We start from the raw sequence: 16,695 nt of genomic DNA on the forward strand, positions 1-16,695 counted from the left end.
CATTGTCCTTACCTCAGTGACAAAGGGATTAGAAATGACAGATTCGTAAAAGGGATGACACCCTTGCCTTTCTAGATCTTCATTGGCTATAGTTCCAATTTTATAAGCACCACCGAATTCTTGCCCCTAAATAAAACAAAGTAAAAGAACAATGGATAAAAAGAAAGCAAACAAGGAGGAGGAGGAAGAGAGAGGGAGAGAGAGAGAGAGAGAGAGAGAGGAAGAAAAGGCTGATTTCAGAAGAAATCGATCAATGTGCTTCCTGTAACCTAAAGCAAGAGTGACACAGATACCCAGCAGAGAATGTAAGAATAATGACTACAGTCTAAGAGCAGCACTTCAACCCACCATGCACTGCCTTTTGATTTCCTGGTCACTTGACATCAGTGAATTAGAAACACTAAGGCAGTAAGTGTTGTAAATATGGTAAGTTTTCTATACTACAGTCAGAATAACCACCCTAAAACATCATCGTATCCATGTTGCTGCCCTGCTTTAAAGTCTAAACTATGTAGAATAACATTTTAGGTTATTACATGTTAATTAACATTAAAGGCTAACTCTCCACCCAAACCAAACTGACCTATGTCATGCACCCTTTTGACTTCTTCGCCTTCCCCTCACTGGGAGGGTCCTGTCCCTGCTCACTGCCTGCTTAGATCCCATCTTTCCTTCTAGGCCCAGCTCAGATCTCACCTGCTGAAACCTTGCCAGATCCAAGCAAGACGATGTGATTATCTCCCTTTCACGATCTCCATCTCCTTCACAACTACCACTCCCACGCAGGCCTTTAAGACTTGTCACCAACATTCCTGATTAGCAAGTACTTTAGTATCTCTAGTATAAAGTTAATTATCTTTATGTTTTGTTCTCCCCAAATAGACTGTAAAGCTCCTTACTGGAAGAGCCAAGTAAAAGACATTCAGCCATCCCTCCAAAGTTTACTGTACACTTCCTTTATGCCAAGCATACTCTGGGGAAACAACGAAGCCACTGCCACAAATGATGATAAAAATTGCAGGTTACATTTAATAAAAATTATATCATTAGGCAGAGTGTTAAACACTTGAGACATAAAGCTTCAAAAAATTCAACAGGTGAGACAGGAAAAAAGCCATAATCATAGTCCAGTGTGATACCTGAAGTGATAAGAGATACACAGACTTACCCCAAAGTCAAGTACAAAGCCTCTTAGTAAATGGTGTCTTCACTTACCCAACTGTTTGGACCATCATCCTTAGGTCTCTTCTTTCCCATATACCCCACATCCAGACCGTCAGAAGGTCCACAAAATGCACCCCCAAAACGACCACTTCCCACTCCCTTTATGGCTACCCTAGTCCAAACCACCACCATCTCTCACCTGGAGAACTGGACTAGAGATCTCCCCGTCTCTTTGCTGCTCCCCACAGGCAGCTCTCCTCACAGCAGTTAAATGATCTTAGTGAAAGTAAAGCTAGATCACACAACCGCACTGCTGAAATTCTCCAAAAGCTTCCCATCTTACTCAGAACAAGATCTACAGTCATTATCACCAGTTGTATAAGGCTTTAAATGACGGGCTCCCCACCGCCACTCTGATCTCCTCTCCTACCATTCTTCTCCCTTGTTCGTTCTGCTCAAACCACATCGGCTTCCTTTACGTTCCATGCAGATGTCAAGCATGTTCCCCCACCAGGGGCTTTGTACTTGCTCTATCTGGCTCAATTGTATTTCTGTTCAAACAGATTCCTTTTCTGAGAAACCTAACTTCTCTATCTAAATCAGAACTCTACTGCCCCAGTGCCATCATGATTCATTTATCTCGCTTATCTTCATAGTGCTCATTACCACCTGCCACTACATTATTATACAAATATTTTGTTTTCTGGGTGTCCCTTGCTAAAATACAAGTTCCACAGGGGAAGGGAATTAGACTTAAATGTATCCCCACTGTATTTCTAGTGATTAGCACAGGAATGACATACAGAAAATGCCTAATAACCAGCCATGGTAGCTCACACCTGCAATCCTAGCACTCTGGAAGGCCAAGGCAGGAGGATCACTTGAGGCTGGCAGTTTGAGACCAGCCTGGGCAACACAGCAAGACCTTGTCTCTACAAAAAAATTTTAAAAATTAGCCAGGTGCAGTGGTGTGCTCCTGTAGTCCTAACTACTGGAGAGGCTAAGGTGGGAGGATCACTTGAGCCCAGGAGTTTGAGGGTATAGTGAACTCTGATTGCACCACCGCACTCCAGCCTAGGGGAGTGTCAAGTGAAACCCTGTCTCTAAAAAAAATTTTAGAAAAAGGAAAAAAGAAAATGCCTAATAAGTATTTGCTGAATGAATGAATGAGATACTCAATGAGTGCATTAAGTGGACAGACAAGCAGGCATATGTTTCTTTTTCCTCTTCGTTTTCCAGTGTGAGACTAAAGGACTGTGGTATGAGAATGCAGAAAAGACAGCAGGGGAATTACGGGGTAAGACATCCCAGCAAGCAAACTCAGTCGCCCTACTACTTCTCCTACCCAGAATGGAAACAAGAACTTGTTACACTAGGCTCATTCCTCAGAGTCCCCAAGCTGGCTCCTAGTACTGCTGCTCAACTACTAGCCTACAGAAAGACAGCAAAGACAAGTAACCATTGATAAAATCACTTTCCTTTTCATCTCACTAAATTTTAATTCTGATTTTTGAACCAAGCCTTACCTGACTCACTATTAGTGTCCTTTGCAAGTACTCGTCAGGAGTATATTATATTCTATAAAGTAGATTACTCATTCTCTATCTGATGGGAGGCCTATATTTCTTAAGAGATTACTTTAATAATCTAGAGAAGATAAAAATAGAACAGTAAAACAACTGAAAAGTAGTGCTAATGAATTGATATAAATCACACAACTGATTTTTTAAAAAAGGATTCATTGCTTACTTGAAGGGGTCGAAGGTAAGTCAAGGACTTCTTCCACCACTGCCCGTGGCTCACAGCCTGCAGCACCGCCCTGGTGGTAGTCGTGGTGTTGGCAAGGACTTTCATGGTGGTAGCAGTGGTCCAGTGCAATAGGTCAGCTGAACTGCTACCCGGAACACTTACTTCATCCTATGTTAAAATAACAAAATGGCAAGAACAAAAAGGGCATTTTCATAAGTACAGAGAAGAGAGTGATAATGTGACTGCTTAAAGTGATCAGACATTAGATATGAAGACAGATAAATTTAAAAATCCAACTTTGCTAGTAATGAGATAAATGTGAAACAAAGCATCATTAACATCAGCAAAATGTTCCTCCTTGAATCATCTGCAAAAAAAAAACTGAGGAAAGCAAAAATCCTAACAATGTATTGGTTACATAATCCTTTTTAGGATATTTATAAAATAAATAATGGGTTCTTTATTTTTTACCAATCTAATATCCCAACAATGAGACGCTCATGTTTGTTTCTTTGATAACACATTTTAAAGTATGTATTATTTAGAATAATTAAGAAATAAAGGGCCAGGCAAAGTGGCTTATGCCTGTAATCCTAGTATTCTGGGAGGCCGAGACGGGAGGATTGCTTCAGCTCAGGAGTTCGAGACCAGCCTGAGCAAGAGTGACACCCCTGTCTCTACTAAAAACAGAAAATTAGCCGGGCATTGTGATGCATGCCTGTACTCCCAGCTACTTGGGAGGCTGAGGCAGGCGGATCGCTTGAGCCCAGGAGTTTGAGGCTGCAGTCAGCTAGGACAACAACACTGCACTCTATCCAAGGTGACAGAGTGAGACTGTCTCAAAAAAAACAAAAAAGAAATTATTTATTTGACTGATGTTACTGTGACCCAGACTAAAGTAGAAGATTCAGACAATCCACCTTTAATGTTAAAAGGCATGCTTTCCATCCAAACAAGTGGATAATTAATCGTGTTTAAAAGATTTTCATGTGGAACCTCCTGCCAGTCTTAAAGCAATCAGCAAAAAATTCTAACTATGCATTTACTAATCTGAGAGATTTCCATGAGAAGAAAATGCTAAGACATTAACAGCCTTTTAAACAGAAAGGACAAGGACAACATCTACATTTGGTCAAAGCAATGTATTATTTGTTCTATAAAAATAAAATTCTTGGTTTAGTGTCTGTCTACTTCTACTTATTTTTTAAGTGTCTCAATTAAATGAAAAAAAAATTAAGACCTAGTTTTTCAATGCCAATAGTCTTCTTGCAACTAACAGGATAACTTAGTCAATAGCTTAGATTGGCTATTCAGATCTTGATTACATCATTCATTAAGACACCATTTAAGTAATAACAAGATAATAAATCACGTAATCACTCAATAATTACCAGGATATCAACACATAAATACTTGAACAAACACACTCTTTTAGATCACCTTAGCAGTTGTCATATATGGTAGGTAGAACTATGGGCCCCCAAAGATGTCCAAATCCTAATCCCTGGAACCTGTGAATATGTCATCATTATATGGCAAAGGAACTTTGCAGATATGATTGAGGACACATACCTTGAGGTGGGGAGATTATCCTGAATTATCTGAGTGAGACTAACCTCATCACATGAGCTCTTAAAGCAGAGAACTTTTCCCAGCTGGGGTCGGAGAGAGAGTGTCAGAGAGAGGCCATGGGAGAAGAGGCAGGAGAATTTGAAGCACAAGGGAACTCAAATCCTACTGCTGGCTTTGAAGACGGAGGAAGAGAGCCACACACCAATGAATGTAGGCAGCTTCTAGACACTGTGAACAGCCCTCAGGTGACAGCCAGCAAGGTAATATAGAACTTAAACTCACCCCTACAACCACAATGAATTCAATTCTGCCAACACCATAAAGCAGTATAGAAACAGCTTCTCCTCCAGAGCTTCCAGAAAAGAACACAGCCTTATTGGCCCCTTGGTTTTGGCCTGTGAGACTCAACCAAGCCTGCCAGATTTCTGTCCTATGGGAACTGTAAAATGATCAACTGCATTGTTTTAAAGCTGCTAAGGTCATGGTATTATGTGAGAGCTGCAATAGAAAATAAATACGTCATGCGAGGATACTTAAATAAACTTATATTTTATTCCTACTTCTAAAAGGGAAACATATTTAAGTTATATTAACCAATCCTTACAATTTGCCCAGTTTGCTGTTAAGTTGCCCATAAGTATTCTAAACTGCTTTGAACATACTAAAAAGTTTGTTTTTTATGGGTTTTTTGGACATTAGGAAATGCATAAACCATCAATTCAATGCAATATCATATATCATAATTTAATTATGAAAACAACAGAAAAAATGGATGGTATATTAATAAAGGAACAATCATGTCAAATTGTTTGTATACTATCAGTGCAACTGTGTAAAAAATAATTATTTGGGGCTTAGGTGTCAATAAAAAACAGCACCTCACCTGGGTTTCGCACTGTGGCAAATACCGCAGCTTGGCTTACTCAACTCTGTTCTGAACTCCTTATAGACTGTCTCACAGATGCTAAAAGTTGAAAAGCTAAAGACTACATTTCCTAGACTCCCTTAGAGCTGTTGTTCCACACGTAGCCTAGTTTTCCTTCATTTCAGCAATCAGCAAAGTTATTCATCCTCTTGTGGAGGGGAGATAAAAACAATCAAAGAATGAAGCTCATTGTCTAACATTTCTGAAAAGACACGGCAGAAAGGCCTAGATAGGAAAAAAAGCATAACTCTCCCTTCTACAGTAGTAATGATGACAGCTGCCATGTCTTCAATGCTTGCTATGTGCCAGGACTTTACAAAGGGCTTTACATGTATATTGGTGTATAAAAATTGGAAGGGAACACAAAAAGCAAAAATTGTTTTAGTGGAGGCATTACTGGAATCTTTCTCTCCTTAATTTCTTTACTATTTGAGATGGCAGTGGAGGCTCATTTCTTCTCCACTTTGGTAACATAGTGGTCAGCTGGCTCATCAGGTCTGATTTAGAAGAAAAACACACTGATTCTTGCTCCTGAGCTCCAGAGGCTTCTCACCCCCTTCTAATAAGGTCTCCACCCCAGCCAAGGAGCTTTTGATGTTACACAGTGGTGCAGATGTTACGTCCAGCTCCTATCCTGCACTATGGGGGCTGGACCTCCTTCCACTGGATAGCTTATCACTGTGCATGTAACCACCAAGTCTAGCCCCCACACACCTCTCTGTGGGAGACTGAGAGCTCTGGAGATCATATATACTCTGGTTCTTTCTGCTTCTAAGTTTTTTACTCTAATAAACCCTATACTGAGCGGAACTAGTACTGTATGTCTGAGGCCCCTATGAATAATACTTTCAAAATAGTTATTTGCCAGAGACAAATCCCAGGTGGAATTTGCAGTAACCATACATTCTCTTTCTCTCTGTGTGTGTATATGTACATATGTAAATACATAGCAAGCATCTCAATTTACTGGTTATACTTTTTAGTTATTTAAAAAGCTACAACTGGAAAAACAAAAGAACAAATTAAAACTCATTCACATATTCACTCTTACTCAGTGTCACATACTATATTAGGCAATGAGTGACAAAAATGAATAAGACATTCTGCCCTCACGGAGCTCAGAAAATAGGGAGGGAGGCACAGATATAAAGACATAATTACAGACTAATATCAACTTCTGTAAAAAAGGGACATATAAAGTACTATGAGAACATGAAGAGAGATCATATCTCCCCTGAATCACAGAAGGCTCCACAGAAAAGACAGTATTTCAGCAGGAAAGAATTTAGGGCTTCCAGATGGTGAAGATCAATGATCTCAGGCAGAGGATGCAATTTATGAAACATGGCAAACTGGAGGAACCTTAAGTGGTTTAACAAAGTTGTAGAAAAGAGCACAGGAAGAGGAAGAGAAGAGCAGGACGTGAGGATGAAAGGAAGGCGGAGGTAAGCCCAGCAAGAGACCTGAAGACCACGCCACGGAACCTCCTTCTTCATCCTGAGGGAAGGGGAAGCCATTGAAAGGCTTTAAACAAAGGGAATAAAATAATCAGATTTGTGTTTCAGAAACATTATCCCAGTTAGAAGATTGGTATGTTAGTCCAAGTTTAAAATAATCAGGGACTGAATTAAGGTAGTGAGACTGGGAATATAATGAGGTTACCATAAGGTATTTTTCCACCTCAATGTGTATCTTAAGTTTAAATGTTTTTATTTCTAATTTGTCTAAATGTGAAAAGGGCCTGAGGTAACTCAGATAAGCAGAGAAATTCAAGGATTCTTCATCCCCCGACCTAACAAAGAAAGTACACGATCACCACGCTGGATCTTTGTGAGGATCTGGGAGAAAAAAAAAGGAAGGAAAGTCAGAAACACAGGTAAACTTTAATGTTTGTTAATCAAAGTTAGATGTAGTAGAGGTAAAAACATTATCAATGCAAGTTGTTGAGGAAAAACTAACTAACAGAGGACCAGCTTTATATTAGTAGAAAGGAACAACAAAGATCTAGACACATTGTTTACTAACAGTAAAGTCTCGAGTCTTGTGTATGAGAATGGTAATGGCTACTATTTATTAAATGCTTACTATGTGTCAGGGACTGAGCTAGGTGCTTCATATGGTCATCACTTAGTTTGACAATAACACTGCTGAGTAGGTATTAGAACACTATCTGACACAAAGGCAAACTGAGGATCAACTTTGTTGAATTGGCTGCCTTCAGACAACTGGCCTAGGGGTGTTTCCTCCCTTCTCCTTCTCAGCTACAGCTATCAAAATGTGTGGTCCACTGTTCATTGCAGGATTTTGACATACTGGCCAAATCTCTCTCTCTCTCTCTCTCTCTCTCTCTCACACACACACACACACACACATTTTTATATATGTATTTATTAAAGCTCATTTATTTTTCTGTGCTATAAAACTAATACAATCACATTAAAGATGGTTTGAAAATTCAAAAAAGTATAGGAACAAAAGGACAATATCTATTCACAGTCTCATGATGCAAAGACAATTACTGCCAGCATATATTCCACCTTCATGTCTTTAATCCAGGCATAACAATCCTTTTAAATAAACTTTTTAAGTGCAAGATATATCAAAGAAGTGTTAAGTGTATGGTTTGATATGGTTTGATATACTTTAACACACTCATATAACCAGCCCTCAGACCAAGAAACATACCACCACCAGAATCCCAGAAGCCTCTCTTGTGCTCACTTCTAGCCACTAACACTGTCAAAATAAACACTGTCCTGACTTGCAGCAGCATAAATTAATTTTGCCTATTTTTATACTTTATATGAAAAGAATTATGTACTCTTTAGTGTTTGCTTTCTTTAACTCAATATAAATTCATTCAGACTTTGCAAGTAGTTGAAGATTGTTCAACTTGTTGCTATATCATAGTATTATGTCGTGTGAATATACCAGAACTTTCTCCTTTCTTCTATTGATGAAGTCCCTAGTTTGGACCTAATATCAATAGTGCTGCCCTGAACATGTTGGTAATTATCTTTTGGTGAACATATTATGAATTTCTGGGTATATAACTAGTGAAATTGTTAAAGTATAGAGTATGCATATGTCCAGATTTAGTAAATAGTGCCAAACATTTTCTAAAGTGGATATAGCAATTTATATTCTAACCAGCAATTATAAGACTACTGGTCACTCCACATACATGCCAATGCATGGCACTTCCTGTCCTTTTCATTTGACCAATTCTAGTAATTATGTGATGGTATATCTTTTGTGGCTTTAATTTGCACCTCTCCAGTGACTAATAAAGTTGAAAACTTTTTTGGATATTTTTGGCCATTTGAATATCCTCTTTTGTGAATTGTCTCTTTGAGTCTTTTACCCATTCTTCTATAGGTTGTCCATCTTTCTTATTCATTTGTAGGTGTTCTTTATATATTCTGGATATATATCCTTTATTAAATACATGAACTGTGAATGTTTTCTACTACTCAGTAGATTACCATCTCTTTCTCTTAATGTCTTGTGATTTACAAAAGTTCTTCATTTTAAATTAGTCCAGGTCATCAATTTATAACTTTACGATTAACACTTTTTGTATCATATTTAAGAAATCTTTGCCTATTCTAAGGTCACAAAGATGTTCTTATGAGTATTCCTTGACATGTAATATTTTTGCTATAAGTAAACTCTTAAGACAGTATGCTATCCATCTTTTATCCACTCACAATATTATATGCATATGTTTAATGTGCTTACCAAAATATATTATTATGATTTCATTTTGCCTGTCTTTCCAACTAGACAGTAAGCTATTCAAGAGCAGGGACACTATTTCTTTATTACTATATCCTCCGAGTATGTGAAAATCTCTAATTTATAGCTTAGACCAGCAGATTAGTCTGAGAAATCTGGCTTTCCTGTGCTGTTTAAATGTTTGAAGTTACATTTTCAAAAGTCTAATATGTTGTGTCTAGAGTAGGTAAATGTTATTCAAATAAGATTTCATGTCACAGTTCCAATCACGACTATGAAGATTCTACTTCATAACTGAGAAGGTATATTAAATGATTTTAAAGTCATCAACTAATCCAAATATGGAAATAAAAATATAAATATGGCAAGAACTATGGCATTTAAGCAGAATACAACTTCATTTAGAGGTAAATCAAACTAACTTAAAGATACCAAAAAATATAACCCATAAAAACTATTATTCAATTTCATAAAATAAAACCAAACTCTACTTCTGTTCATGTGGATGAGCTGGCTCAAGATAGGAAATTTTAAACATATGAAACTTAAAAGTTTGTTTCAGAAGATAAATGAAATCCATGTGCTTAGAACTGTAAGTGATAATAGCATTTTCTATAAGAGTTTCCCCTAATGAGAATTACAAAAGATAAAGTAAAATAAAAGGCTCATTTGGACCACGAAGGCAGCATTTAATATTTAATTTGGGGGCAGTCTACCAAGATCTTAGTGTAACTAGAGTCATTAATGAAGAAAATAGTTTTCTTTCAACTTCATATAATGGGAAAAGAAAAAAGGGCTTAGGCAAAATTTAGCCCTGCTATGATTATCACTGGCACTTTTTATATGGATAATGATATGCTGCTAATTAATTTAGAGTTTATAACAGCAGAAATAGATTAAACTTCAAAACCAAATCAACAATTCTCAGCATAAAATTTAACATGAAATCTCATTAATGTCAAGTATGTTATGTAGCTAAAAGGTTAACTCACTAAGCAATAATAATACTTTTCAAATATTACAACAACAGATATCATTACCAAACAGGTTCACAAGAACAAGGATACTTCCATGTGTCAAGCGTGGCTTGCAGAAAAAATTCTTTTGGTAAATTATTATAATGAACAATGTATTTAAAGAGTTGCTTTCTCTAGTGTCTGGTAATATTATATAAGGGTGAATTTCTGAGAAACCTGATGGCCTATTGTAAGGATTACAGAGATCATGTTGTGCTCAACTACTCCTTCTCCAACATATCCTTAAATAACACAAAGTACATCCCCCCACCTAACACTTACTATAGCAAATTTTATCCTGTGCATCCAAATCTGGAACTCAGAAGACAAGTTATGGCTAGAACTACAGAGCAGGGAATCATCAGCACAAAGCTGATATTTGAAGTCAGGATAATGGATGAGCTCATCTAAGGGATGGGTGGACACAGGAAAGGTTTAAAGCCTGAGACCTGGGTACCTAACACTGGGAGATGGGGAAGAACCAGCAAGGACAATGAGAAGAAGCAGCCAGTGAGGTCTGAGGAAAAGAAGGTAAATGGGCTGTGCCTGAAACAAGCAAGTCAAATGCTACTCATGGGTCAAATAAAATGAAGACAAGATTTGACCCATAAACTTAGAAACAAGATGTCACTGGTGATGCATATACAAAGCTGTTCTGGTGAAATGGCAAGGAAAGAAGCCTCAGGGAGAGTAGGTAAAAGATGAGAGAAAACAAGAATATGTAACAATTGCTAAGTATAAACGAAAGTAGTCTAGAAAAAGTCTCTCAGTATGGTACATGTTAGACCCTACAGGGATAAGTAATATGATGTTTCCTTAAAAGTAAAAGGAAACTTTTAACACCCACAGATTTCCCTATAAGTAAGATAGACTACTTGAATGCATTATTTTTAGAAAATGTCTTCTGCCAGTGGATTTAAATTGCAAATCTAGATAAAAAGCAAAAATGCATTTCTTATTACTAAAAGAGTTACTATAAAACAAAACAGAGAACAAAACAAATATATCATAAATGCATGGTCATTATGAAGGTAAAAGAAAGAAGAAAATGTGGAATTCCAACAGTTGTGCAGAAAGAGGAGGCAGATAATATTAACTTTTGTGAGGAATGGAAATCTATAATGTAGACTCACCAATCCAATCAAAATTATTCACACCCCTGAGCATCAAGCTGTCAACTAACTAAACATATTATCCTGAAGCATGACAATGAGCAGAAGATTTCTGTCTGTGGTCAGATCTACATGCCAACTGAAATGCATAAATGGATGTTCTGAGTTGTGTCAACGCCATGTTATCATCCAGATCACTCATGTCATGATTGCCATAAACTAAACCTCCCACACAGAACATTAATCAGACAATGTTGTCAAAAAAAATAACAAAACAAAAATTAATGAGGATATACTATATCTTCAGTGATGTGTTGGTATCACAACAATAAAGAAGACAAAGTAAGCATTTACACAAAGTTATGAAAGATAAACCACAAGAAAACAGAAACCCCTTTCTACCGTTTTATCAGAGGGCGACACTGGCATGTGTACGCACAGCTGTGTACATAAAATGCTCAGGGCAGTTCAGTCTAAACTAGAGAAAAAACGGACACAATATAAATGTCCAAAAGCAAAGGAAGAGATAAATAAACCACAGTATATGCATCCAAAGAACACCACGCTGCCATTATATAGAGGTCTACATGAAATGACAAGGGAAGATTGCATGACACATAGCAGTACTGACTTAATACATTGAATGCCACACTAGAAAAAAAAATTTCCTGGGGGCCACTGTGTTTTATTATGAAAACAGAATAAAAACTGAAAATTTTATTTTTTATTGTTTTCTGTGCATGAGTTATATGCAACTTGAAAAATAGTTCTCACAGCTCCCAAGGTGGGGAGACGTGTGAGTTACATATGCTTCACAAGGCCTCAGGCTCAAAACTACTGTGAGTTAAATACAACTCACAAGGCAGTTAATGTGTTAAAAATGTTTATCTCTGAGCAGTGGGATTCATGGGATGGGTAAATAGAAAGATCAGATGGAAAAAAGAGAGAGAACTTTGTCTTTGACTTATATATTAATATATTGTTAATTAAATTATTTTTATATTTTAAACAAAGCAGAAAGGAAAAAGTTACCACATATATACATGTACTTCTTATCAAAAGTTAACAAATGTTGATATTTTATCATAGATGCTTCACATCTAATTTTTTTTTTTACTTTCAAGAAATATGTTATAGTATGCCAGATAATGGACTATTAAAAGCTTGTATTATATTTGTAATTGAAACATTATGAATTCCAGTCAGGATGGAGCAGTAAACTCCTGTTTTAGTATTCACTGTGCTCCAAAATACTGAGAATAGAAAAAAGAGTCAAAAGACAACCAAGTCCGAAAGAGTTCAACATTTTGAAGCTCAGAATTCGGATATTAACAGTGACTATCAGATGTTCCTTTCCAGAGAAGAACTGTGAATCAAAGTTTCCCCGGTAAGAGGGAGAACTGCAGCCAGGCTCGCTGCCTGGAGCTATGCATTCACACAAGCTGTGGGCCTAGGAGGCAGAGGACAAAAACAAGGCCAAAAGCAAGTGGGACAAACCCCTCACTGGCTTCATGTTTGTATTCTCATATCCTCAACCTTACAACGGGGGAAGGGGTGCTATGTGAAAAACTACTATAGGATGTAGTTCTGGACTAAGGCACCATGGGATTAGATACAGGAGATGGAACCACAAAAACTGCAGAATCCTTAGATACAGGAGATGGGGCAGGGTGATGTTTCATCACTTAAAATGAGCTTGCAAACCAAAATCCCAAAACACATGGGGAAAAAAAAAATCAATAAAGCAATAAATGAAACAAAAAATCACTCTAAGTGAAATTATGTCATTTAAAACCTCAAAATGATTAATTTGTGTCTTTGTGCATACTAAATATGAAATTTAAAATTAAGAAAGAACAAGCTATTATGAGACATAAAAGAAAACAAAATAAATATGATTCTATTAGACTTTTATGCGTGGTATGAGGTAAAGTTCTAAATTCCTCTTTTTGCATGTGAATATCCCTTAAGCCTATACTTATTTCATATAAAAGTAGCTTTTTTATTACTTATTTACCAATAAACTTAAGAACTGAAAACTCTAAAACTCTCAGAAAAAAGCACAGGAGTAAAACTTCACAATCTTGGGTTAGGCAAAGATTTCTCAGACATGACATCGAAAACGTAAGCAATAAAAGAAAATATTGATAAACAACACTTCCACAACATTAAAAACTTTTGCACTTAAAAGCCACCATTAAGAAAATAAAAAGCCAAGTCACACATTGAGAGAAACATGATCAAATCATAAATCTGATAAAGAATTTGTATCCCAATGTAAGCAAAACAAAAGCTAAGCTCTATGCTCAGCCCATGCTCAAATTCTAAACATTAATTAGTCCAGTCATATAAATCTGTAGCCACTTTAAATGTTCATAACAAGCTTTCCCATGGTGAAAATGATTTTTTAATGGGAACCCTGTATACAATCTATTTCTAACTCTAATTAGATTTATCTGGGGAAAACATCATTGGCTAAATGATATAACTAATACTAGCTAAACAAAATGTTAATATACTTTAAGTGGTGGAATACTGTTCCATCTAAAAAGCGTAATAACCAACATTAATAAGAAATTGGACATCCGTAATTTTAGTAGTTATTCACAAATTGTGCATTTTGTTCTATTTATAAGCAAATATCCTGTTCACAGGGACAACAGCAATATCTTCAAACTTGTAGCCTCCATTTGCACTAATGCAAATGCAACTGCACAGCAATTATATCTTTATTTTGCTTGAATATATAAATAAAAATCATTATTTTCACAAGTGAAGTAATGAAAGTCTTAAGTATTAAGTAGATTACACAGAAAGTCATCTCTCATTCATGAGTTATAATTTAATGTGGTTATCATATCTACTGTTAATATGTAATACATGGCATCTTCTAGCTAAACACTATATTTTAATCTAATAATAGTAGCTATAATAGTCTGAAATGCGCCTCATGAATCAAAGCCACAATGTGTTCATTGAGGGTTTGGATTAGCACTTTATGAGACCTAAATCTATTACAACATGCTGAAAGGGGAAAAGAAAGACAAGAAAGCTTTTAAGGAGCTTAAAAAAACAGCAGAAGACAATCATTTTGGAAGAATTCCTTTTCCTTGCTAAGTGGAACATGTGGAGGACTGCTGCTGGTCTCCTTCTCCGACTGACGAGATGTTAATAGGGTGGTATGTGCCCACGTGCAGCAGCACAGCATGGCCCGCTCCAAAGAAGCCACCAAAGGGGCAGGCTGACTTTCTAATTCATTGTAGAAACAAAAAAATAGAAAACCCAAAAGTCACAAAAGGCTTTTTATGGATTTTATGAAGAAGGATGGAGATTCAGAGTAAGGTCACGGAGCCGAGCTCGGGAGAATCGCATTGCAATTCTATACTGAACACAGAAATGGCACACCCTTCACACTGGCAAAGATATAACATGACCTCAATAGCCACCACAGCACAAACATGAATGAAATGAGAAATTCCTCATATTTTTAGGCTAAAATCTACTTCTTAATTTGTTTTTGCCAGTGACTAATCATTGTGCAGTAGGTGTTTCCAACTGAGCTCTATCAAGCATTAAGGAGGCCTTCACTATGTGTGAAGCACCCTATGAAGGGGGCACAAAGTTAAATGACATATTTCTGGTTACCATACAACACCAAACCACACCATAAAGTGCGGGGACAGAATGATGTAAGAATGCTTAGGGAATATAAAGGAGGTAGCAATTAAAGGACTCTAGGAAAGCTTCACAAAGAAAATACTTCAGATGGAAGGGATAAGAGAGACGCATAAGAACCAAAGAGAAGAGGTGTAGCACAGGCAGAGAGAAAACTCTAACTAAGGCACACCAAGGGTGTGAAAAAGCCTGCCTGAAGAACAGTGGTAAGTTCTCCACTACTGGACAGAGCACGTGTTTGGAAGACACGACAAGGGATGATGCTGGAAAAGGACAGAGTGGGAGACGTGACTGGTCAGGTGGGGGAGGGATCAGAGGTTCAAAAGGTACAAAACTTGGGGTAAAGATCTCATGAAAAGTAGGTCTTCAACCTACTTTTAAAGAGTTGAAAGACAACTCTTCCTAATATCCATTTCATGACCACCAGCTAATATAAGAACTGCTCTGAATCCCATGGAGAAAATACGATAGAATGTAATGTGTTTTCACATTCAATGAGGGGAAAATAGTTATTAATCAGTACAACTGCAAGTCAAAACACGCCAAAGGACAAAATGTATCCACACCACTCTAGGACCCTACAACATGCTACAGCTTCCATCTGAAGGGGGTGCAATGAAAAAAAAGTCCTCTCTCTACCATGTTGGGGGCCAAACACAATCCTCCACTGAATGTTGGATCTTCCAGAGCTGCAATGTCCAGTCTGGTAGCCAGCAGTTTCATGTGGCTATTTACATTTAAATTAATTAAAATTAAACAAAATTAAAAATTTGATCCCTTAGTTACACAGCCATATTTCAAGTGCCCAATAGCTGTATGTCACTAGCAGCTACAATACTGGACAGTGCAGATATGGAACGTTTCCCTTCCCGAAGAAAGTTCTATTGGTCAGTGCTGCCCTCGAGTCACCACTGGAGGAGGACTAGGCAGAAACTCCGTAAGGGCAAAAAGTCACGTTACAGACATAGATCACTTAGCACTAAACTGGAGATACACATGTGTACTTGATATGTTTGCCAAATTGAATTCTAATACCAAAGGAACAGTTGTGGAAATGGGGTGCTTGTACATATTCCACTCTGGACAAAAGCTATGCCCTAACTCCATGAACACATGCCACAGCTGGAGCTTTGCACCAGAGTTCTAAAAGTAACTGTATAGTACACAAATACTAATAAGTTTGTCAAGATGGTTACAGCCAATTTAAAAAAAATAATAAACGTTAGTGCAGCTCACTTATCCCTATAAGTGTCTTCCAAAAAAGTCAAAAACAAATATTTTACACTGTGAAAGTAAAGCTTACCATTTGACAGAATCATATGGAACGTCAATCTATAAACAGAATCATCACTTCTTAATTTATCCAGCTAGAATGTCAGAATGTCAGAAACTGGGCTACTGTCTTTGATCCAAAAAATGCCAAATCAATGCTGCTATACATAGTCATGAAAAGTTAAATCCCACAGAGCAAACATTCACCAAGAAGACAGGTGTCAGGGGGCATACACTTCCTTCTTTCTATCCCAGGATAGACTATCCTGAAACATATACATACTTAATTGGCTTGGACAATTTTTATTCATAAAAATCTCAATGAAGAAAGAACAAAAACTCAACAGAAAATGAGCAAAAGAATTGAACAGGTACCTCACAAAAGGGCATCTCTCCTGAGATAATACCACTTTTTTTAGTAATCAGAAAAATGTAAATCCAAATCATAATTAGATATCACTAAACACTTAGA

The 16,695-nt window shown here is 37.1% G+C and overlaps 1 protein-coding gene across 1 annotated transcript in view; it reads right to left on the minus strand.

Annotated features, from left to right (window-relative positions):
- NBAS (NBAS subunit of NRZ tethering complex) overlaps positions 1-16,695 on the minus strand; it is a 319,324-nt gene that overhangs the window by 132,657 nt on the left and 169,972 nt on the right. The window contains exons 36-37 of the mRNA XM_045549061.1: positions 2,914-3,081; positions 13-126 (exon numbers count right to left, since the gene is read on the minus strand). Of these exons, the coding sequence (XP_045405017.1) occupies positions 13-126; positions 2,914-3,081 (282 nt within the window). The remainder of the gene's footprint in view (positions 1-12; positions 127-2,913; positions 3,082-16,695) is intronic.

Source organism: Lemur catta, chromosome 4 (genome assembly GCF_020740605.2).
Source record: "Lemur catta isolate mLemCat1 chromosome 4, mLemCat1.pri, whole genome shotgun sequence".
Taxonomy (NCBI): Eukaryota; Metazoa; Chordata; class Mammalia; order Primates; family Lemuridae; genus Lemur; species Lemur catta.